Below are 24144 nucleotides of genomic sequence, written 5' to 3'. Positions count from 1 at the left end.
CAACATATCACTCACTCTGGGTACCCGTGCTCACTGGGGGTGTACAAACTCCGGAGGGGCTCCTACAGCCCAAGCACTATCACAAGCCATCTCGTGGCATCATAAATTAGGCCCTCGGCCTCTCATATATTACAAAACAGTACAACATGATACGGCGTGCAGCCCGATCCCCTGATATCCTCACAACACAGGCCAACGGCCTCACTCAGTCAGAAACCTCTCAAGCCACTCGGGCTAACAGTAAAACAGAGTGCTCAGCCCAAAATATTATTTATAGTATCAAAACGGAGTAAATAAGGTTGGGTTATGAAATCAGTAAAACATGGCATGACTGAGTACAGATTATTAAACCCAAAACAGTGACAAAACAGTATTAAAAAGCCCCTAAGGGTCCAAACGGCTTGGCACGAGGCCAAACTATGGCATTCAGCCCAAAACATAGTATTACTTTTCAAAGCACAATAATATCAAATAGTTTTCTATCAAATATGCGACTTAATAGTCGTACGGGACAGACCAAGTCACAATCCCCAATGGTGCACCCCCCCACGCTCGTCATCTAGCGTGTGTGTCACCTCAAAGTAGCACAACAATGTGAAATCCGGGGTTTCATACCCTCAGGACAACTTACAATCATTACTTACCTCAAACCGAACTAAACTCTAACTCGCGATGCCTTTGCCTCTCGACTCGGCTTCCAAATACTCCAAATCTAACCAAAATCAGTATCATATCATTAATACACGCTAAAGGAACGAAGCCCAAGCGAAAATAATCAAATTAACTTAAAAATCCCAAAATTAGCCAAACCCGACCCTCGGGCCCATGTCTCGAAATCCGATAAAAATTACAACACTAGAATTCTTATCCCCTCACGAGTCTATACATACCAAAACCATCAAAATCGGACCTCAAATCCCCAATTTAAACTCTCCAATTTCAAGCCCTAATTCCTCAATTTTCACCCTTAAAACCCACAAATTCCAAGCTTAATCTACTAAAAATCACCATAGAATCGAGTATTAAGTTCAAAAATCTTACCTCAATAAGCTTCCCCTTGATTCCCTTTTCAAAACCCTCCAAGAGCTTCAATTCTGATTTCAAAAATGGTGGAATGGGCCAAATTTCGCGAAGGGGAACTTATATACTTTCTGCCCCAGGGATTCCGCACATGCGGCCCTCATCACGCTTCTGCGGTCAAATCAACTGCACCTGCGGTTCTTCTCCTGATGGACAATTCCGCATCTGCGGTCTCCCTCACGCACCTGTGACCTCGCACCTACGGTCCCCAATCCACAGGTCATGACAGAAGCAGCAGCTTCAACTGCTCAAACCAAGTCTAATCTTTTCCGTTAGCCATCCGGAATCATCCCAAGGCCCCCGGGACCTCAACCAAACATGCCAACAAGTCACCTATCACCATTCAAACTTATTTCAATCTTCGAAACACTCAAAACAACCTCAAAACATCAAATCACCCTTGGATTCGAGCCTAAGAATTTTCAAACTTTCGAATTCCGCAAATGATGCCGAAACCTATCAAACCTCGTCTGAATGACCTGAAATTTTACACACACGTCACAAAAGACACTGCGGACCTACTCCAATTTATGGAGTTCCATTCCGACCCCGATATCAAGATTCCCACTGCTGACCGGAAACTCCAAATTTCCAATTTCGCCATTTCAAGCCTAAATCTACCATAGACCTCCAAAATACATTCTGATCACGTTCTTTAGTCCCAAACCACCTAACAAAGCTATCCGAACCATAAAAACCCAATTTCGAGATCATTTACCCACAAGTCAATTTTCGGTTGACTTTACTAGCTAAATCACCAACTCAAGAGACTAAGTGTCTCATTTTATTCTAAAACCACTCCGAACACAACACAACCAACACGATATGATCAAATACAACTGAACAACACAGGGAAGTAGAAATGGGGGAAACGGGGTTGTAACTCATGAAACGACCGGCTGGGTCATTACATAGGATATCACGACCCTTTATTAGTCGTGCTCGATTGTCTGATAACGTTCTCCGGGGTTTAGGGATTTGAATCGGACCTGGTGGTGTGGCCCCGATTCATCCGAGGGCAAGTATTTTGCCCGGAACTTGATTCGAGGGGTTCCTTGCGTCGATTCTGGTTCCTTACAGTCACATCTCCGCTCTGTTTATTTTATTGGTAACTGAATCATCCAAAAGGCCCGGTTTTACCCGTATATAATAAGAAAATAAAAACCTACTATGTTTATTATACGGTTCCATCGATAATATAAGAAAAATTCTCTAGTTACTACGAAAACTCATATTTTTCTTTTTCAAGTGCAATAAAATGATTTGAAGAAAAAAGAAGTGCAAGAAAATGAGAGTGGACTCTATTTTGACACTTTTCTTGCACCAAACGTAAGTACGGACCCAAAGACTCGCAACATCAAGACCTGACGTTTTTTCCGCTCACCTTGTCCTGATTAAACCGTTAATTCGAGAATATCCAAAAAAAGAAAAGAACTTAAACATAAAAATACTTCCCATGGCTTCTCGAACCAATTCTAGTTCTAATTTCTCAGAAACATCATCCTACGACGATAACGAACAATCCAGCAGCGTTCCGGCTCCGGATCGGGTTGACCCCCAGAATCCGGGTCATAGGAACAACTCCTTTAACGGGTTGCTGGGTTTCACGTTCGGGTCGAAGAAGATGAGGAAGAAGAAACCATTCTCTCAGAATATTGCAACTGTGGGATTGGCTCTATTTATGATCGCTTTTGTGTTGACCAATTGGTGGATGCTTTCCCGGATCCAGAAATCGGGTCGGGCTCCTGGGGTTGAGTTCAGGTTCTTGAAAGCCAATTCCTCCACTTTATTCATTCGGGTATGTTTCAATCTGTCCTTATTATCAATTGAGATTGTTGAAATGTTTTTGAAAATGTATAAATATTGAAACTTGGTTCAAGTTATGAAAGCTGGGTTGTGGAAATGAATTTTGAGAATTTAGACTTTAGGCTTGGAATAATTATGTGTTTAATCCTTGATATAAAAAAAAACAATATATATAGCTGATGTTTTTAATGATAAAGAATAAATAATGCGGAGGTAGAGTTCTAGTCACAGGTTCTACAAAACCCAGTAGCTTTGGCCAAATTCCTGTATTTATGTTAAGAAATCCACTTAATTTGTATAAATAGTTTATCCAGAACCCAGTAATATGCCTTTTCCAATCCAGAACCCATAAACTCAAATTCTGGATCCGCCTAAAGATAGGATTCTTATATTTTGGCATGATCACATACCTTAGCTGTGAAGTTGAAAAAATGAATCTTGAGATGTTCAGCAACTAGATGTACATGTTACTTCTCCAGCAAACTATGAAGTGTCCTCCAATTTTCTTTCTAAATATTTTTCAAACTATTTAGTGTTGGAATGAAATAGGGGCAAATAAACCGGATGGATATAGAGGATTTCATATAGCTGAGACTAACTAGTTTGGGAACGAGGCTTAGTTGATTGTTGAAGTATGGATAGATTCATTTGTGCTGGAATACTTTTTGCTAGTTAGCTACACATGGAGTAAATGTTATTTTTGATTATGTAGGAAGAACTTGTAAGGCTTGGCAAAGCGAGAAAGCCGCAGAAAACAATCTATGCACGATTGCTGTCGAAGGCTGCTCATGCCTTAGCTGAGGTACTTTTTGTTTCTAGAAGGAAGTGAGTAGATCTAATAGTTGATCTTACTTTACAATGTGAGCTTGCTGACTTCAGGGACAGAATAAACCCGAGCCAAAAGATTTGTGGGCTGAACCCTATTTTGTTGCTTCCTCTTGGAAACCTTGTGCTGAGCAGCGTGACTTGCGACCTAGTGGTCTCTCTCTTTCTCTCTCTGTCTCTCTTCATGCTTGTCACATTTCTTGTAGTTGCTTCTTATGCGGGTCATAATGACATTTTCAGAGGGAAAAAATGGTTACATTATGGTCACTGCAAATGGTGGGATAAATCAACAGCGAGTAGCTGTAAGTTATGTCTTCTGCTTTGACGTAAATTTTTTCCATCTGCTTGACGACCTGTATTTCTTTAGTTTAGTTTGCCAAGCAAAAGAAAAAAGGCTCAGCACTAATAATATTATAAGAAAGCTGTGGTCTCTTTTTCTTAACTGATATATTTTTTTCTTGCACAACAGGTCTGCAATGCTGTCGCTGTTGCAAGATTACTTGATGCAACCTTGGTTCTTCCCAAATTTCTGTACAGTAGCGTATGGAGAGATGTGAGGTGAAAACTTACTATTTGCCGTCATTTTCACTTATCTCTTTCCTTTTCCTATTGTACAATAAGAATCGGAATATTATGAGAACAATATGTGAAAGATTCAAAATACTGAAAATTTCATTTACAGATTAACCAGATATACTATTGTGTACTTCCACACTTGTCAATTCTTGTTGTTCACTTGAAATATGTGCTAGTTAATAGTATTTCATTTTCTTGTCATAACTAGTAACTATCTGAACTGGCTTTATCTTGGAATTCTTGAACTCAGTAATTGGAAATTTGTGATGTAGCACTGATTTCTCTCTTGTCTAAACTACATAAGTTTTCCAAGACTTTCTGGTTGTCCCAAAGGTTTGCTTGGCTTTCCTTTTGCTGCGTATCTTTGAGAGCTGCATGTATCATCCGGTTGTTGTTTTCTGGTATCTACTTTAATAATTTGTCATGCATCCGCATTATTACATCGAAAGATTGTTCACTTTAGTTTTTTTTTCTGAACTCTTTTCCAATATGCAATGAAGTTTCAGCTAAATACATTCTTTGTTTGCAATTTTTTGCTATTGTTTCACCCCCCCCCCCTTTCATTTGTAACTAATTATGCCCCCTCCAATTATTTATATATGGTGTTATCTTGGACGTTTTGAATTCAGTAACTTTTAGCATGTACTTCATCAAATAAATTAAAAATTATACTAAGATTTTTATTTGCCTTCTGGCTGTTTTACGTCCTTCAAACTTGTTCCCTTCTCTTGATAATTTGAAACATTTTATACCTTATTATATCCTTAAACTGAAGATTGATAGATGAAATCTATATCTTCGTAGCCAGTTTGGCGATATCTACCAGGAGGAGCATTTCATCGACTACCTGAAACCTGATATCCCTATAGTTAGAGAACTTCCTCAGGAGTTACAGTCATTAGATCTTGAGGCCATTGGCAGTTTGGTAAGATTTTCATCTAAATCAATCATTTTGCATTTGATCATGTGAGGAAACTAGTTTCTTATGTTCTGGAGATAAATCCAGGTGACAGATGCAGATGTTGTAAAAGAAGCAAAGCCAAGTTTCTATAAGAAATATATTCTTCCTATTTTGCATAAAAACAGAGTTGTCCATTTTCTTGGATTTGGGAATCGCTTGGCATCTGACCCGTTACCATTTCAAGTGCAGGTAAACCTATCGAACTTGATATTATGGTTCCTTGTTGATCTATTACTTATTCATTTTATCTTCTGTTTTGTCTTGTCTGATTCCATAATTTCTATCTTGGTTCCTAATTTTGGGGGCTTCATCTAGAGACTTCGATGCAGATGTAATTTTCATGCTCTGAAATTTGTTCCAAAGATACAAGAAACTGGAGCTTTACTTATTCGAAGAATGCGTCAGAATGTTACACGCTTGGGTCCCTTGGATCGTCACCTAGTGGGCCCCTTTTCAAAGTCAATGATGAAGGGTGAACGAAATCGTGGAGGAAAAGTTGCGAGATATTTAGCTTTGCATCTGAGGTTTGAAATTGACATGGTGGCTCATTCCCTCTGTGAATATGGTGGGGGTGATGAAGAAAGAAATGAACTGGAAGCATATCGTGAAATCCATTTTCCTGCATTGGTGGAGCTTAAGAAGACCACGAAGTATGTTATATAGAAGTCTCGCTGAATTCCTTTACTTGCATAAACAAAAGCTTATGCTTACTTGTGAGCTTGTCCTAAACTGCTGCTTGCATCTTTGATTTGCCAAAAATTGCACCAGAGGCGCATAAAAATGTATTGAACTAACTTAAAGTTATTTATTATCTCTCACCATCTGGATCAGGTTCACATCTTGTTGCAGGGAGAATTGTGGATTACCTTTATTAGATAATTGTAATCATGCATGTTTTAACAGTGTGATCAGATTTTCTTCATTGATTCAAAATAACCTGAACCTAATCTAGAGACATGCTATTGAGGAATGCTTCAATTTGTTAGAACTAGCCCCAGTTCACTTATCGATCTCTGAAAAAACCATGTGCTCAGGTTGCCCTCGCCAGCAGCTCTAAAGGCTGAAGGACTGTGCCCTTTAATGCCTGAAGAGACGGTGCTAATGCTTGCTGCCCTTGGTTTTAATCGGCAGACGCGCATATACTTGGCAGGTGCACATATCTACGGAGGGAAATCAAGACTGGCCTCCTTGACTACCTTGTATCCTAATCTGGTCACAAAGGAAAGCTTGCTTTCCTCTGCCGAGATTGAACCGTTCAAGAATTTCTCATCTCAGGTAAACGTATTGGTTTGACATGGTTTTATTGTTGCAATATCCCCTGGTGATTTCTGTTACATTTAGCACCAAATGAATAACACTAATAAAAAAATTATGTGCTTGGTATGGATAGTCATGATCAGTTGCCTCTCAAAGAAGAACTATTTCCCTTCGTGCGCAGTGTTGTCTAAGGCTCATTTAAGGAGCGCTTAAGCCCTGAAGCTCAGAAAAGCTCAGGGAGGGAGCTGCGCCTCTAGTGTAGGCAAGGCACTAAGGCGTGCACCTCATTGCCCATGAGTTCTATCTTGAAACGATTGGTACTAAACAACAAATGTTTTCAGCAAATAAGTGTATTAGTTGTTGAGGAGAACATTAGGAGTGAATTTGTCTCATTTTTCTTGAATGACATATGTATTTTTATTTCTTTCCTTAATTGCGCCTTCTTTTACTAAAGCTAGCACTTTAGTTGCGCTTTGGGCTTAAAGCCCCAATCGACCAGGTGCTTTTAGAGCTTTTCTCTCTTGACAACACTGTTCGTGCGTAATATTGGCAAACAGAAAGCCAATACATGCAACATGAGTGTTGGCTTCGTGAAGTCATATGATTACCTGTAGCTATCACGCATGTAGTTCCTTGTTGCTAAGCTTCAGTTGTAGCTTTCTGCAGGATGCACTGTGAGCATAATCATCATATTTGTTTGATTTGAGGACTGACTAATTAACTCATGTAACTGGAGCTGACATATAACACTTTAATGCAGCTAGCAGCATTGGACTTCATAGTTTGCAGCGCTGCAGACGTGTTTGCCATGACAGACTCAGGAAGCCAATTTTCATCATTGATATCTGGTTTTCGAGTATACTATGGTGGAGGTAAAATGGCGACTATTCGGCCAAACAAACGGAGACTCGCTGATATCTTTGTCAAGAACAACACAATAGACTGGAGGACATTTGAGCAAAGAGTGAGGAAGGCAGTGAGACAAACCAAACGGGTATTTTCACGACCTGTTGGAAGGAGCGTATATAGATATCCACGGTGTAAGGAATGCATGTGCAACACTTAGGTCTAATGTTAAATAGGTCCGTTATCAGTTGAGTTTAGGAAAAAAATTTCACAAGCAACTGTAAATGTATAACGTCTTCATTTTAAACTTGAATCAAGCACTTGGCTTGGTATTCTAGCATTATATGATACATTTGTTATTCTTCTAATTTCTAATGCAGTGATAATTTTTTGAGATGAGCTTTGTTGAGTTGTCTGCCAACTATATATTGACACGCTTAGGATAATTTTACTTGCTACAACAAATTAGCTACTCCTTTTTCTTTACTAACACATGTTTACCATAAACTCTTTCTTTAACTTTGAGCGACCTGATTGTCTAAGTGCTTACATTCATACTAAATAAGTCAATGTCAATACAGAAAATTTAACTTTTTAACTTTTGATGTATTGAAATTTTTTGTTTCTACTAATTACAATGACAAACAACAACATACCCAGTGTAATCTCACAAGTAAAATCTGGAGAGGACAGATCTTACCCCTATCTTGTGAAGGTAGAGAGACAGTTTTCGATAGACCCTCGACTCTAGGAAAGCAAAATCATAGTAGTTTTGAAAAAAAATACGGAAGTGAAAAAGCAAAAAGAAGGGAGTAACAAGAAGAAGATGATATGATAATTGAGAGAGTGGAAAATTAGTTCCTGGCTTTGACTATTTGCGAAATGACTTGGAAGTTGGAATGCATCATGACTGTGTTTTTGCAATGTGCATGTTGTTGGGTGTGCAAACAAAGTTCCACATTAGTAAGTGAAAAAATTGGGAGCCTACATTTAAGGTGTAGGGATCTCTTAATAATATGAGGCCTTTTGGAAAATATCATGCGGGCTTGGTCCAAAGCGAACAATATCACACCATGTTAAAAGTATCTTTGGTTGGTATAGCCCATGAACAACTGGTATCAGAGCCTAGGTTCGAGTATGGAGATGGCAGAGTGATGCTGTAGGGATATGGTGTGAGGCTTTTTAGGAAAAAATGTGCGAGCTTGGCCCACAACAAACAATATCACACCATGTTAGAGAGTATCTTTGGACTGGTTTAGCCCAACACAGCAAATGAGTTGATATTTTTGTTCGTAATCCGCCACGCAAACGAATTAACCCATTTGATGATGTGCTAAAATGGCATCCATGCATGAAAGCTATACTAACATAACATATGCAAGCGCATAAAGCCTTAGCACGTTAAAATCTCCATTTTCTTGTTTAGTAGTATATCCTACTTTCATGATAAATGATGTAATCGTTTTAGTTTCCTGTTATACTTTCGTAATCTCCATATGATTGTTCTTTACATAGTTAATTAATTTGGTAAGAGCAGCTTTTTAGCTCTTCGCTGTAATTACCTGTAAACCAGTAACGTATGTACAAGTCGACGTGAAAAATCTTTCATAGTATGAGACCAGGATTTTATTACAAGCTCAGCACTATTAATTAGCTAAGTATTAAGTAGTGTAAAATATCTGAAACTGCAATACAAATAATTTGCCCCTATAATAGGAGACTATGATTGCCTTTGCTAGGAGAGAAATGTGTATTTTACAGGGCAAACGGGTGTATAATTCTTCATCAAGACTTCATATAAATGAAACACATAGCAACTTCATCAAGATATATGAGGTTGCTACAACTACTATTACTTCACCTCAATCCGAATCAAGTTGAGGTCTATATTAATTTTCACTTTGTACTTCGATCTATTTAAGCTCATTCAGTATAACATTATATAAAAGAATACTAGAAGTTCTCTTAATTTCTTACTCGCATATAAATTTTTAAGAAGACCGAAGGATTCCTAGAAGACATTGGGACCTAAAGTAAACATATGAACATGTCTAAGACGTAGGGTGTGTTTGGTATGAAGGAAAATATTTTTCCCAATTTTCTCATGTTTGATTGGCTTAAATGTCTTGAAAAACATTTTTCTTATGAACTCATTTTCCTCCAATTGGAGGAAAATGTTTTTCTTATGAAGAGAAGGGAAAACATTTTCCAAAACTCCTTCCCAACCTTCCCCGCCCTCACCAACCCACCCCACCCCACCCCCTCTCTCCAAAAAGGTTTTTTTTTTCTAATTTTAGTTTTTCTGTTACTTCCCACCGTACTATCCCTCCGCCCAACTCCTCTCCTGCAAAAAAAATATTTTTTACCTTAATCTTTTTTTGCAATTTTAAATTTCTTTTTTTCGTTTTTCTGCACCCCCCACCCCACCCCACCCCACCCCCCACCCCAAAAAAAATATGTTTTTAATATATTTCAGTTTTAGTGTTTTTATTTATCGGTTTAAAGGTTCAAAATTTTACAAGTTCCAAAGTTAAGAGTTCGGAGGTTTATGTGTATGGAAGTTTACGGATTTAGAAATTATAAAAGTTTACGGGTTCGAAATTCCGTAGTTTCGAAAGTTTAGCGATTCGAAAGTTTGTAAAATTTATGGGTTCGGAAGGTTGTTGGTTTGAAAGTTTATGGCTTCATGTTTATTATATCTAAATTATTTATGAATACTCTTAAGAAGTCATTTTCCTAAATTTGCGTACCAAACACCGGAAAATGAATAAGATTACTACATGTTTTCCAAGAAAACATTTTCCGTTATACAAACACACCCTTAATCTCAATTAATTGGTATCAGCTATATACCATTACATGGCTATAGTATCTTAGCATTGTCCTAATTTTTCCTTTCCTCTAAATACCCTTGACAGAGGGACTTTTTCGTCCTCTTCTAGAAAATTTAAATCCAAATTTGAACTTGGAATTAGATCTTTTTCCATGGTGCCCTATTCTTGTGATGAGTTAAAACCTCTCCAACTTTCCTTGTTCTCAATATCTCTAGTCAATACTTATGAGAATGTTTTTAATACACTTCGCATAGTTTAAATCCTTGTTCCTCTTCTCTCTAAGGCATGCTAGACATGTAAATTGCAGCCTACTATGCTTTCATATTTTCTTTTTACGTTATGTAAATAATTTGAGATATACATATTGTTACACTGTACTTCCACATCAGTCTCCAGAACTTCCTTGATTTTACTTTCAAAAGGTCAATTAAATCTCATATTCCAATCTACTATTTCAAGATTTGATCTAATTGATCCCTGAAAATGATTAGTTTGAAACAAGTAGAGCAACTAGGAGTACTAGATACTGGAGTAAATAGCATTTCCAAAGATCTAATTTTTTTAATAATATATTTTTTCCCTTGATAATTAGCATTTCCCTATATGTCTTGCATCAAAACAGTAAGCTGCTTAACCACTGTCAAAAAAAGCCAAGTTTTGGTTTAAAGATTGCTCAACGGGTAGTATGCCGGGAATAATATCATCCAGTGTCTAAATTCTAAGCATAGTAAGATGACATGTTGATGCTTTCACACTAAATGTCGGATTCAACTTCAAAAGAAAGTCTTGTTAATCTAACAGTATTTTTGAAGAGTCGTCTTCCAATCTTCTAGTACATACAAGAACTACTGATAAGGAAGACATAACAGATACCAGCTAATCTATGCAAAGAACATAGTTACGGTTCATTGCACTGTACAAAATCTAGATGAGCATCCAAAACATGAAGAAAACTGGCTTCATCCATCTTACCACAGCTCCACCTATCTCTTCTGGCGCTTCGGCTCAACCTGAAAAGTCGTTGGAGAATTATTAAGCAATTATGGCTGAGAGTCTAACTATAACCAGGAAGGATGAAGCAAGGACTTGGGTATGCATACCATGCAAGTAAGTATACACTTGCGCATGTTCAAAGTATTTAGCAAGTTTCCCTAGTTGAGTAGAATTAAAATAATCGACACAGATATTGAGAAAAAATGAGGGCCCTGAGGGGCAATTTGACATAGATATTGAGTAGAATTAAAATAATCGACACCTGTTACTACATTGTCTTTACAGATCAACTATGGCAACTTTTCCTGAATTTTGTGGGGGGAGGGGGGGTTCCAATGGTTAGGCCAGGTGCTACGGTTGACCTTTTGAGATGCTGTAATAGAGCAGGACTGGATAAAGGAAGAGCTAACTCGTGGAATACAAACCCTGCTTGCATTTGGTTGATAGTGTGGACGAAAAGAAATTCAAGATGCTTCGAGGACAAATTCCATTCTATCCAGAAGATGAAACCCAGCAGCATTTTTGTTTTACTTTGGCATAAAAGAGAACTAAATGATGTTGAATCTATTTTAGATTTCATAGAGTCCCTCAACCAATATGGACTTAACACTCCTCCACACGCACAAGACTGGACATCTGGAGTGTGGATAACATAACATGGGGGCCAATAACTTTTTTAACCACTGGGTGCCAAGTGATGAGCTAGTGGTGTCTTATAGCACCAAAGTAGATTATGAAGATAATATGGTGCTCACAATTGAAAACAGTGCCCTGTAGGAAGAAGCTTACCACTAAGTTCAAGAAAAGAGTCTGTCCTCCAGTAAGTGTGTTTTGACAGTGTTTTGGAAACTATCATCTTGTCGTCTCGGACTGTAAAGTTTTACAAAATGGATTAACACAAGCTGATCCTTTCTTCATAAAGAAAATATATCTTAGTTTACCTTTCTAACTACTCAAACTATAGTTAAAACATCTTGTATGGGGGCAGCCTGTAGCCTAGAAGGTCACATTTTTGAAGTCAGTGTATGATTTCAAATACCAGTAGCCATGAGACCATGCTATCAAATTGGACCTTTCCTGCTCCCTCTTAGTTCTGTAAAAGAAAATTAAAGGTAAACGAAAGGAGGAAAAACATGTCATGTTGTTTTGACATTGATTTGACATTTTTGCTGCATTTAGTCATTTCCATTTTATATTACTCCGATTAACTTATAAAACCATGCTTTAGTTAAAAAGAAAGTAGTTGAAGCTCAATTCCTTCCTTCCCCGCTCTTTGGGATAGCAGGAATACTAAAGATCGTGGCATCAGTGTTATCAAAGGCGAAAAGCGCAAAAAAGCTCTAAGATCTGTAGGGTTTTTAAGTGCAAAGTGCAAATAAAGTGTTAGCTAATGAAGAAAGGCGCAAATGGAGAAAAATAACAAATATGTATGTGTAGTCCAAGACTAAAATCTATAAACATGAATACCAAATATATGGACAAAGAAATTGAAGAAAAATTTATGATAGTGAAATATCAATTGTTTAGTGCCGCCTCTTTAGGATTACGCTCATTGGCAAGGATAAATATGCCTTCCGGCCTTTAGGGCAACATCGAAGCGTCCGCTAAGCGTGGCGAAGCGCTCAACATGTTTTGAGCCTCCCTTCAGGACTTAAGCGCGCCTTTGATAACACTGTGTGGCATCTCTCAGTTCTTTAGTAGCCAGAGGAAAAGAAACCAAAACAAATCCCGTAGTAGCAACACGAAATGGGAGTTGACTAAACCGGTCCAACCTTGCCTCAACAAATATAGCTATACCCAAACCCCCCTTTCCCCCAGTTGAAAGCCTCTCACTCTCCCTCGATTGATCCTTTTTTATCAAAAAAGTCTGTGGACCCACTAATGATACCCGGGAGAGAATCAACCTACTGGTCTTGATCCCATTCTATATGCACGCAATTTTTTAGTAACAAGGTAACAAGAGGTGGGCTTTACAAAGCAGCAGATGAAGGGAAATGAAATTTATTTCCTTTTTCTTATTTCTTTTTAAATCAAAGAAATTCATTTCATTCATAATACACCAAGCTCGTATTTAAAAAAACAATGTTTGGTATATAACAGTTCACACCTAGCAAATTTGAGTTCTAGCCAGTTTAAATTTCTGATTGAGATGCACGAATGCAGTTTCATTTCAAATTCAAACATAATTACTAGTTTTCTCATTTTGAATCCATCTCGTCCATAATTACCAAACATATTTATTATGATTCAATCCACAAAAGCACCTCTAATAACAAGAGTCCTACAGTTTCACAACTACAAAAGCACAAAACTCAGTCTACCTGCACCTGTACATTTGAATCTGCAATATGTAACTTCTACTTCATGTAAGGATGACTAAATAAGTACTTAAAAGGTCACCTTTAGTTTCTCCTTACAGATCCCCGCCTTGATATGTACATCAAGTGGGAGAACATTTTTTTTGTTTTCTTTCCCCACGTTGAGTAGAAAATGAAGCAGATTTATAAGTACATGTATTTCAGTCACTTAGCCAATGCAGCGGGACTAACTACTTGGCTAACATAACAAATTTTAAGAACCTGGATTTAGACTCATGGTAGCAGCTGATACAGTCGCTAATTTGAAACTCGCATGACAAAAAAAAAAAAAAAAAAGAGTTCTTGCTTCTTTTTTTCCAGTGAGACCAGACGGAGTCAAAAGGACTCAATGATGCCAATTTCAGAAGTTAGTCCACCTAGAAAGTTCTAGAACCTAAAGAATAGTCTGTATTCAATGGATTCTGTCCATCCTATATGTATAAGGCTCATCACTTCAACAGTTTCATCCTTATGGTAGGAGATTCTGTTTGTCGCCGCAACATATTCTTATTCGTATAACAACGACAATAATGCCTTAATCCCAGACTAGTGGGGTATGCTATAGAATCCCTCATATCCATTCCACTCCATTTGGACCCATTCCAGCATATTCTTGTTCATGCTATCTTAAAAAAGTTAGCTGAAGCGGAGAACTACAACAAACTCCATCTTTTCACATGTTAAAAGGCAATCAACAACAGCTAAAACAAGCCATGAACATACTACCTTGCCATTAGACAGAGGGGATGCAGCATAAGTATTATGAGACTTCTTCAGATCTTCGGATGAGCATTCGGAACAAACAAAGTCATCAATTTGTTTAGCTTGTTCACCAGTCAGGCCCACACAGGCTGGATGATACCTACAAAGATCAAGGGAATGTATCGTAAGAAATGAAAGCACGCAATGCTTTTAAAACTTGAACGAGATGCCTGGCTGCTTTTTGGTTTAACCAATCAGATATATCATGAAAGTACAGTCCCGTCTTGAGAACAGTGGCTATAACAGATTATATACAATGTGGAATTCATACTAGGACAGCACCCAGAAAGAATTCACTCAACCCCAGATTGTTGCTAGATAATTGAGATGTGGAAGTCTTTTATGTACGCACAACATTACGACCAATTTCAAAACCTATAAATAGGCCTACGCAATTTTCATGCTGGAAACTAAGAAATGACCAATTCGAACTAAGAAAACTTCTTATTCTTCTTTTCGGATAAGTTTCTATGGATGAATATCCCTTTACTTAATATCTGTGCTTTGCACAAAACAACCATAGTGCAAAGATCAGCCGCAACTTTCACCACACAGATATGCTCTTCATATATTGCACATAATGAATACTACGGAAAAAATAAACAAGAAAAACTAAACATTCCCTACGATAGCGCCCTTTTTAACATATAAAAAAAAGAGATTTAAATATAATAACAGAACAGAACTCTCTTAGAAGGCAGAGCAGAGATAGCCCAACTGTCTAAGGTTCTTTCAGCTGCCATACACAGGCAACAAGAAAGATCTCTACTCTTTCATGTTCCCTCTCCTGTTTATTTACTTGTTTTCTCATTTGGTTTTCCAGCATTCAAGAGAAGAGGAAATCAATGTAAGTAATTCATTACTGATAGCCGGAAATTCAGTCAGTAAGATAAAATGGTGTGTGTATACCAGTCCTTGCACTCCTCACATTGTACCATTAAATCATCTGGATTATATGGCATCTCGCATTTGCAATACCTTCAGAGCGAAAAAAAGAAATATGAGTTAGAAGAATATTACTCAAGTTCAATCAGCAACAAACGACAACTCATACACTTACACTGCAACGCGATCTGGCACAAAAGCTCCAGTTGCCGCTTTATACTCAAACCGGCAGTAGTAATCCTCTGGACCAACATTCTCAAGCTTAGTATAGTTCTTGAAAGAGTGAACAATGCACTTCCCATCTATAGTGTGGGCACTTTGGACATCATAGTGGTCAGACAAGAATAACTCCTTTGCTCCATGAAACTGTCTCCGTCCTCCCAGTGACTCCTCTGGCCGGTAATACCATCTAACATGCACCTTTATATTGTTGCGGTTATCGGCTTCGAGTTTTTCTACACGTGCCACATATGGAGCAGTATCGCCTTCTGATGGTCGCATCAACACACAGTCTCCAGCTTCACAGTCATAAGCAATCAAAACCAAATTCAGTTATGCAATTCAAAGATCACAACTACATGATAAGGATCAAATTCCATTTCTAAAGACTAAAATCCCCAGCAACAGCAACATAATTAAGCAGCTAATGCAGATCTTAAGTACTAAAGAGAAGTACAAAATGAGCACACTCATTCGAGTGGTTTCACTGTTAGGAACGAGTGCAGAGGCATTGCCTGCATAAAACAGCTGGATACTTCTGTCACGCACATAAGAAAAACATAACTAGCATCTTTACCACTATCCAACTCCTCAACAATCTCATCCTCTCTCATGGCCATAAAATTATGCTGAATGCTCTCCAAATGGCATATAACATGTTCCATGTGTATGCACAAACACGTTTCTCTGCCTGTCTACAAACTTACCAAAGCACAACAGATTCTTTCTTTTCCATAGCATGGCCTTTTCTCCTTTTCAATGGTGCCAAAACAGAAATCAGAACCAATAATCCATCTAGTTCCAGGAAATTCAATCATAATTGCTTATATGAATGAGTATAGGCGCTTGCAGGAAAACAGACAATTATTAAGGAGAATACCTCACTAATATCCACAAAAATGGGGTAATAATCATCATTGTTATTAAGCCATTTACAAGGAAAAACAGATACAGCAGTTGAACATGGTATAAAGGAAGAAAATATTAAAAGTACCATTGTATGAACCCAAATTGGCGATATCTGAATTTTAAAGAATACACACAAAAATGCCAGCAGCAAACCATAAGAAAGGAACAATCTTTCTTCTAATCCAATATCTATAATTCCACATGAGCATAGACACAACCAAAAACAAATGCAGACACAATTTCAAACACCCAAATAGGCAGGTATACACATGCATGCCTCGCAAAGAGCCCTATTCTTCTTCTTCAAAAACCTACAGCAAACACTTAATCGCCAAAGAAAATCAGAACAAAACTTAAATCCCACGTTCAAATAGCGGCTACAAACCCCTAGAGCGAGCCCACCTACCCCACATGTACTAGTGGGTTGCAGCAGGATAGTCGAGGTACACATTTTAGAGAGAAACAAATGTAAGAAAAATCAATGCAGATGGAATTTTGTGAAAAGGGAATGTGGATGTAGATACCTCTGACAACTTTGTTGGTGCGTCTAATGGTGTAAGAGTCCAAGTCACGTTTTCCAGGTCGAGTCTTGGCCATGGAAAATAGAGAGAGAGAGAGAGAGAGGTGAATTTGGTTTTTGCAGAGAGGTTTTGTGGGAGTGAAATGTAATACTCCTATATGATTCAAAAGGGAAGACGAAAATCTAGGTGCATTCTTCGTAGCTTCTCGAAGATGGATGGGTTCATTTGATTCTCCTGAAAACGAAGGGTTTCTTTATAAGCCCTAGATTTTTTTATTCTTTTTTTAAGGACACTAAATACAAAGTTGGAGCTCTTTTTCTTTTTCCATTTTTTTTTTATTCGACTAGAAGGTCTTCTTCCATCGAGACTCTATGGGAAATTGACTAGAAGGTCTTCTTCCATTGAGACTCTATGGGAAATAGCCTCTTGATCCTTCGTTATAGGGATAAGGTCTGCGTATATAATACCCTTCTCATACCTCATTCGTAAAATTTTAATCGGTCGTTATTGTTTGTTGTCGGTGTACTCTTGACTAGAAGATTTTATTAATTTATTGAGTAATAGAGAATCCAATATAAATAGGATCATTTCGCGTGTTATTTTACTCTTGTCTAGTTAAATAAGTTTTGCAAGGGCGAGGGAGTTGCTATTTTAACTAACTTTTATTTTTGTTATTTTTGGGCAAGGAGTTAATTGGTTTCATTTAGAATTTAGATATAAAAGTTAGTATTTACCCATAATCACAAGTACCCCTACATTGTATTTAATTATAATTACAACAGTGAAACCTCTTAAAAATAAAAACAATAATTTCTTTGGCAAATTTCTTGGTTATGGAGTAATGGAACATTTGTCTTTTAAGTCTTGGCAGATCTATACATTTCATATCAATTTAGGTAAGACATTTCGCTTCTCTGGATTTAAGGTATGTAAAATTGTGAATTTTAACCAACGTTTTAACATATATTTTTCATCATTTGATATGAGAAGAATTAAACTTGTAGTATTTTCATATTAAATTTTTTATTTAAAATATTAAATTGATCTAATTCAATTTTGTCTACTTTACTCTTGGGGTTTTGACGGAGAAGCCCATAAGGAAAGCCTTCCCCATGAAGTGGGCTTCAGTTTACTACCGAAGCCATTTGGATGGCTAAGTATTCAATTGTGTTCAACTTAGGTAGGGGAGAAATTCAAAAATAGTCAGATTTATAACTGGACGTTCAAAAATAGCCCAATTTTAAAAGTAATCGAAATTTAGCCACTTTTCATGTAAAAATAAATCTGAGCGAGAACACTGTTCAAAACCCAAAAAATATGTCAGTATATTATGCTGGAGTTCCAGCATAAGTATACTTGAACTCCAACATATTATACTGGAGTTTCAGGATAAGTATGTTGGAACTCCAGCATAATATGATGGAGCTCCAGCATAAGTACACTAGAACTCCAGCATAATATACTGGAGTTCCAGCAAGTATATCGGTCCAGCATAATATACTGGAGTTTTGAGCACCGGTGCTCCAGTCTCCAGTACATTATACTGGAGGTAGCAAAGTATACCGGTCCAACATAATATGTTGGAGTTCATACATAGATGTAGGGGTGTTCGTCAGTCGGTACGGTACGGTATTTAGACATTTCGGTTCGGTATTTTCCGTTTTCGGTTTCTTAAAATGCTATACCAATACCGTACCTAATTAAATTCGGTATGGTTTGGTTTTTCTCCTTTCGGTTTCGGTTTATTCGGTTTGAATACTTACTAGTGCATAGAGTCATAGACTGTAATATTCTTAATTAAAGCACTCAAAAGTACAAAACTAAAATGTCGTTTGATAAAAGTTTTGTCCAAAACCAGCAAATATCAACCTAGAGAGAGAAAATTGCACATAAAGGAAAAAATTTGATCATTAGAAATGTCTTGTTACTTGCTTAGAGTTAATTGACGAACTTAGAGAATAAAGGAAAGTAAATTTTTAGATTTTTTATATTTACGTTATAGTTAATAATATGTGTTTTGTGTAATATAATATATATTTCAGTACGGTATCGGTATTTCGGTATTTCATTTTAAAATACAAATATCATACCTAATACCAATTTTTTTTAAAACTTAAACCAAATACCATACTGAATACCAAAATATCGAATGCCAAAAATCAAAATATTTTGTTTCGGTACGGTAATTCGGTATTTACCAAATTATGTGTTGAGAAGTGATTCAAAAATGTTTGACCAAGTCTTTAGGAGTTTGTTATTTGGTTTCCTTTATTTAAGCAAGTTTAAAAATTGATTAGCTTTAGTGGGTAAGTGGATTAGTGGAGCTAGATTTTAGTATTTTCAGTTTCTTTGTAAGCCTATTTATAGGTTGTTCTTTTACACTTCGTTGTATCAGAAATACAAGAATTACAGTAGTTTTTCATCTCTTTTGCTCTATTTTTTTGTTTACTTTCTCCTTATAATTCTTTTCTTATCCAACAAATCTGATATTAGAGCCCGGTTCTTTTCAAAATTGGGTGAGTATTTGAGTGAAACTAGAGAGAAAGTATGAGAGCAAAAGAAAAATGGCCGTGAATGGTATTTCATCATCTTCACAATCACTCATTCCAATTTTTACTGGTGAAAAGTATGAGTTTTGGAGTATCAAAATGAAAACTCTTTTCAAATCACAAGGAGTTTGGGAGCTGGTGGAAGAAGGGTTTGTGGATCAAGCAAGCTCTAATGAAGAGGTGGAAAAATTAAAAAAGATCAAAAAGAAGGATGCCAAAGCACTGTGTTTCATTCAACAAGCAGTCCATGACACAATCTTTTCAAGAATTGCAGCAGCAACTACGTCTTCGCAGGCATGGAAGATTTTGAAGAAGGAATTTCAAGGTTCAGCTAAAGTAATTACGGTAAAATTGCAGACTTACCGTCGTGAATTTGAAACTCTTTCTATGAAAAGTAATGAATCTATTCAAACTTATTTGTCTAGAGTTTCTTCTCTTGTTAATCAAATGAAGTCTTATGGTGAAGATATATCTGAAGAAATTGTTGTTGCAAAAGTTTTAAGGAGTCTTACTCCAAAGTTTGAACATGTTGTTGTTGCGATTGAGGAATCTCATGACTTATGTGATTATTCTTTTGATGAACTAATGAGTTCTTTGCAAGCTCATGAAGAAAGGCTCCTAAGGTTACATGAAAAAAATGAAGAAAAGGCATTTCAGGTGAAGGGAGAGTCCACCCATCAGAAAGATAAGTCAGAATTTTTTTTTAATCGTGGTCGTGGCAGGGGTGGTTTTTGAGGAAGAGGACGTGAAAGAGGCCAAGGAAGAGGTCGAGATAGAGGAGGATCAAATGAAGAGAAACAAAATAGGATATTTTTGTGCAATTACTGCAGAAAGTCAGGTCATAAGGAAGCTTATTGTTGTCAAAAGCAGAAGGATGAAAATAACCAAGCAAGTTTTGCAGAAAAAAATGACGATGAGAGTAAGTTGTTTATGGCCTTTTATTGTGAAAAAGAAATTCCTACCGATGTTTAGATTTTGGACAGTGGATGTTCCAATCATATGTCTGAAATAAGATCATTGTTCAAAGAACTTGATGAGTCCAAAAAATCAGACGTGAGGCTAGGAGACAACAAGAAGATCCAAGTTGAAGGTAGAGGTACTGTTAGAATTAGAACCAGCCAAGGTAATGCTAAAATATTAGAAGATGTGATGTTTGTTCCTAGTTTATCTCATAATTTGCTTAGCATTAGACAGTTAATGGTTAGCGGATACTCGATTTCTTTTGATGATGGTTTTTGCACTATTAGAAGTAAGAAATCTGGACAAACCATTGCTACAGTTCCAATGACTAACAACAAAATGTTTCCTTTAGAAGTTTCAATGGTCGAGAAATGTGCTATGGTTGCTAGTAGTGATAATGATACTAGACTGTGGCATTAGCGTTATGGACATTTAAATGCTAATGGACTGAAGTTATTGATCCAAAAGGAAATGGTTTTTGGATTGCCAAAAGTTGAGAATCTTGATTTTTGTGAAAGCTGTGTTTATGGAAAACAAAGTAAAATTATTTTTCCTATAGGCAAGTCTTGGAGAGCTTCTATTTGTCTCGAGTTAGTACATGCTGACTTGTGCGGTCCTATGAGTATTGAGTCCTTAGGGGGAAGTCGATACTTTTTGCTTTTTATTGATGATTATAGTCGTATGAGTTGGATATATTTCTTGAAATTTAAATCTTAAACTTTTGAGAATTTCAAGAAATTTAAATCTTTTGTTGAGAAGCAAAGTGGATGTAGAATAAAAACTCTTCGAACGGATGGATGTGGTGAGTTTATGTCAAATGAATTCAGTTCCTTCTGCGAGGAAAATGGAATACATAGAGAGCTCTCAACACCTTATACACCAGAGCAAAATGGTGTAGCCGAACGTAAGAATTGCACAATTGTCGACATGGGCAGAAGCATGATGCAAGTTAGAGGTGTTTCAAAGTCTTTTTGGGCTGAAGCCGTTGCCACTGCTGTCTATGTGTTGAATATTTCACCCACCAAGGCAGTTTTTAATCGAACACCATATGAAGCATGGAGAGGTAACAAGCCCAAGGTAAGCCACTTACGTGTCTTTGGATGTGTAGCTTATGCTTTGGTGAATTCACAGGTTCGACGCAAGCTTGATGAAAAATGTGTCTTTATTAGTTATAGCACACAATCTAAAGCTTATAAGCTATATAATCCAGTGAGTGAAAAAATTATAGTCAGTAGAAATGTTGTGTTTAATGAAGATGCAAGCTGGAACTTTAATTCTGGAAATGAAAGTTCAAATATTCAATTGTTGCCTACTAATGATGTTGTTGATCATGAGCATGTAGTAGATCCTTCTTCATCAGATCCATCAATTGTCACATCAATGGAACTATCAACTTCTCCAACATTGGAAGAATCTTCAGCTGAGCCAATTCCGTTAAGAAGATCAACAAGGGATAGAAAACCAAATCCCAAATATGCTGACAGTACATCATGTACTTTTGCTTTACTTGTTTCAGATCCTATTTGCTTTGAAGATACTGAAAAAGAAGATAAATGGTGCAAAGCTATGAAAGAGGAGCTGTTAGCTATTCAAACAAATCAGACCTAGGACTTGGTTAATTTGCCAGAAGGAAAGAAAGCTATTGGGCTCAAATAGGTGTTTAGAACCAAGTATAATGCAGATGGAAGCATTCAAAAACACAAGGCAAGGCTTGTTGCAAAGGCCTATTCCCAACAACAAGGTATCGACTTCGATGAAACATTTTCTTCTGTTGCCCGCTTTGAAACTGTTAGAACTTTCTTAGCTTTGTCTGCAACATTAAATTGGCCAGTGTACCAATTTGATGTTAAATCTGCCTTTTTAAACGGTGATTTGGAAGAAGAAGTTTATGTCTCACAACCTGAAGGGTTTGTAGTTAACGGCAAAGAAGATAAGGTTTACAGGTTAAAAAAGGCACTTTATGGCTTAAAGCAAGCGTTGCGGGCATGGTACTTCAAAATTGATTCTTATTTTCAGAAGAGTGATTTCGAAAGGAGTAACAATGAGCCTACTCTTTATATCAAACGAGAAGGTAAAAATGATTTTTTGGCTGTATGTCTTTACGTTGATGATATAATATATATGGGTTCACGTGAGTCTATTGTGGCTGAATTTAAAGATTGCATGATGAAGAATTTTGAGATGTCTGATTTAGGTCTACTGCATTATTTTCTTGGTCTTGAGGTGAAACAAGGAATTGATGGCATATTTCTTTCACAAAGAAAATATGCAACAGATCTTTTGAAAAGGTTTAATATGGTGAATTGTAAAGTTGTTGCTACGCCAATGAATATTAATGAGAAGTTGTGTCTTGATGATGGTACTGAAATGGCAAATGCAACTTATTTTAGAAGTCTTGTTGGTGGTTTAAATTATTTGTCTCATACCAGATGTTGCTTTCTCTATTGGAGTAGTGTCAAGATTTATGCATAGTCCAAGCAAACTTCACCTTAGAGCTGCAAAGAGAATACTGAGATATATCGCAGGGACAATAGATCATGGAATTTGGTATTCTAAGGTAACAAATTTCACATTAACTGGCTTTACTGATAGCGATTGGGCAGGTAACATTGATGATAGAAAGAGCACGTCTGGTTTCTTGTTTAATCTTGGATCTGGAGCAATTTCATGGAGTTCAAAGAAGCAGGAAGTGGTGGCATTATCAACTTGAGAGGCTGAATATATTGCAGCAACTTCGGCAGCTTGTCAAGCAGTTTGGTTAAGGAGACTTGTTGCAGATTTCGATCAAAAACAAGGTGATGCAACTGAAATATTCTGTGACAACAGGTCTGCTATTGCGATGTCGAAAAAGCCAGCATTTCATAGCAGAACAAAACACATTGATATTCGCTATCACTATATTTGGAGTCTTGTTTCTACTGGAGAAATTACTTTGAAGACTTGTGGTACGAATGAGCAAGCGGCAGACATCTTCAGAAAGTCACTTCCGCAAGCAAAGCACGAGTTCTTCAGAGGTCAACTTGGAGTTTGCACTTTTGAATCAAGGGAGAGTGTTGAGAAGTGATTCAAAAATGTTTGACCAAGTCTTTAGGAGTTTGTTAGTTGGTTTCCTTTATTTAAGCAAGTTTAGATATTGATTAGCTTTAGTGGGTAAGTGGAGCTAGATTTTAGTATTTTCAGTTTCTTTGTAAGCCTATTTATAGGCTGTTCTTTTACACTTCGTTGCATCAGAAATACAAGAATTACAGTACCTTTTCATCTCTTTTGCTCTATTTTTTTGTTTACTTTCTCCTTATAATTCTTTTCTTATCCAACATTATGCACAGCCCTACATAGGTGCACCAAACTCCAGTATATTATGCCGGACCGGTCTCTATTGCTGCAAAATAGTGGCTATTTTTCATTAACTTGGTAACGCTGACTATTTTTGAATGACCAATCCGAAAATTGGCTATACCGTGCTATTTTTACCTTATGTAGAGCTACCCAATGACATTAATTAACCCAAATAATCACTCATCCAACCGCTTAAACTAAAAATAATCGGTGGAAGTACAATATATGCATAACTTATGTATTATTTGTGTATAATTAATGTATAATCTATGTATATGAAAAAAGTAAATAATAAATATGGCCAACAATTTATGTAAAGATCCCGATATACTGCGGAAAATCTCATCGATGTGTTACATCTTACCTCTTGTTCTGCAAAATCTTCTAACTCATTTATTAGGGTTCTCAATAGAGCTGTTTTAGTTTACTCAACACTAAAAACAAAATACCTGGACTTTAAAACTGTCA

At 37.0% G+C, this 24144-nt stretch overlaps 3 protein-coding genes across 4 annotated transcripts; 2 read left to right on the top strand and 1 right to left on the bottom strand.

The window, feature by feature from the left end:
• The first annotated feature begins 2404 nt into the window (after nucleotides 1-2404).
• LOC104227251 (O-fucosyltransferase 15) lies at nucleotides 2405-7747 on the top strand. Its single transcript, XM_009779465.2, has 10 exons — nucleotides 2405-2878; nucleotides 3599-3688; nucleotides 3766-3865; nucleotides 3952-4013; nucleotides 4181-4269; nucleotides 5092-5212; nucleotides 5294-5437; nucleotides 5564-5898; nucleotides 6283-6523; nucleotides 7266-7747. The coding sequence occupies exons 1-10, from the start codon at nucleotides 2537-2539 to the stop codon at nucleotides 7569-7571; spliced, it is 1830 nt and encodes a 609-aa protein (XP_009777767.1). The 5' UTR covers nucleotides 2405-2536; the 3' UTR covers nucleotides 7572-7747.
• Nucleotides 7748-10925: 3178 nt separating this feature from the next.
• Nucleotides 10926-17082, bottom strand: LOC104227252 (chromatin remodeling protein EBS). 2 transcript variants are annotated; one of them, XR_711066.2, is made up of 6 exons: nucleotides 16835-17052; nucleotides 15358-15700; nucleotides 15207-15275; nucleotides 14262-14397; nucleotides 11968-12048; nucleotides 10926-11195 (listed from the first exon to the last, which is right to left on the bottom strand). XR_711066.2 is itself a non-coding variant. In XM_009779466.2 (5 exons), exons 1-5 carry the CDS (start codon nucleotides 16905-16907, stop codon nucleotides 11169-11171), a joined length of 648 nt encoding a protein of 215 aa, XP_009777768.1. In that variant the 5' UTR covers nucleotides 16908-17082; the 3' UTR covers nucleotides 10926-11168. The 2 variants fall into 2 exon arrangements, 1 of the variants encoding a protein (XP_009777768.1); XM_009779466.2 differs by lacking the exon at nucleotides 11968-12048 and having other exon boundaries at nucleotides 16835-17082.
• Nucleotides 17083-19395: 2313 nt separating this feature from the next.
• On the top strand, nucleotides 19396-20760 carry LOC104227255 (uncharacterized). Its single transcript, XM_009779470.1, has 3 exons — nucleotides 19396-19942; nucleotides 20103-20299; nucleotides 20353-20760. Exons 1-3 carry the CDS (start codon nucleotides 19396-19398, stop codon nucleotides 20758-20760), a joined length of 1152 nt encoding a protein of 383 aa, XP_009777772.1.
• Nucleotides 20761-24144: the final 3384 nt, after the last annotated feature.

The sequence above is a fragment of the Nicotiana sylvestris genome, chromosome 2 (assembly GCF_000393655.2).
Source record: "Nicotiana sylvestris chromosome 2, ASM39365v2, whole genome shotgun sequence".
NCBI classification, from domain to species: Eukaryota; Viridiplantae; Streptophyta; class Magnoliopsida; order Solanales; family Solanaceae; genus Nicotiana; species Nicotiana sylvestris.
This window is presented reverse-complemented; position numbering and strand designations above follow the sequence as displayed.

Coding starts and splice junctions, on each gene's coding strand:
- LOC104227252 (XM_009779466.2), bottom strand. CDS start 16,907: ATGGCCAAGACTCGACCTGGAAAACGTGACTTGGACTCTTACACCATT. Junction 15,701..16,834: donor CACCAACAAAGTTGTCAGAG/GTATCTACATCC, acceptor ATGACTGTGAAG/CTGGAGACTGTGTGTTGATG. Junction 15,276..15,357: donor GTGCCAGATCGCGTTGCAGT/GTAAGTGTATGA, acceptor TTCGCTCTGAAG/GTATTGCAAATGCGAGATGC.
- LOC104227255 (XM_009779470.1), top strand. CDS start 19,396: ATGGCCGTGAATGGTATTTCATCATCTTCACAATCACTCATTCCAATT. Junction 19,943..20,102: donor TGAGGAATCTCATGACTTAT/GTGATTATTCTT, acceptor TGGTCGTGGCAG/GGGTGGTTTTTGAGGAAGAG. Junction 20,300..20,352: donor AGAAAAAAATGACGATGAGA/GTAAGTTGTTTA, acceptor ACCGATGTTTAG/ATTTTGGACAGTGGATGTTC.
- LOC104227251 (XM_009779465.2), top strand. CDS start 2,537: ATGGCTTCTCGAACCAATTCTAGTTCTAATTTCTCAGAAACATCATCC. Junction 3,866..3,951: donor GCGTGACTTGCGACCTAGTG/GTCTCTCTCTTT, acceptor TGACATTTTCAG/AGGGAAAAAATGGTTACATT. Junction 4,014..4,180: donor TAAATCAACAGCGAGTAGCT/GTAAGTTATGTC, acceptor CTTGCACAACAG/GTCTGCAATGCTGTCGCTGT.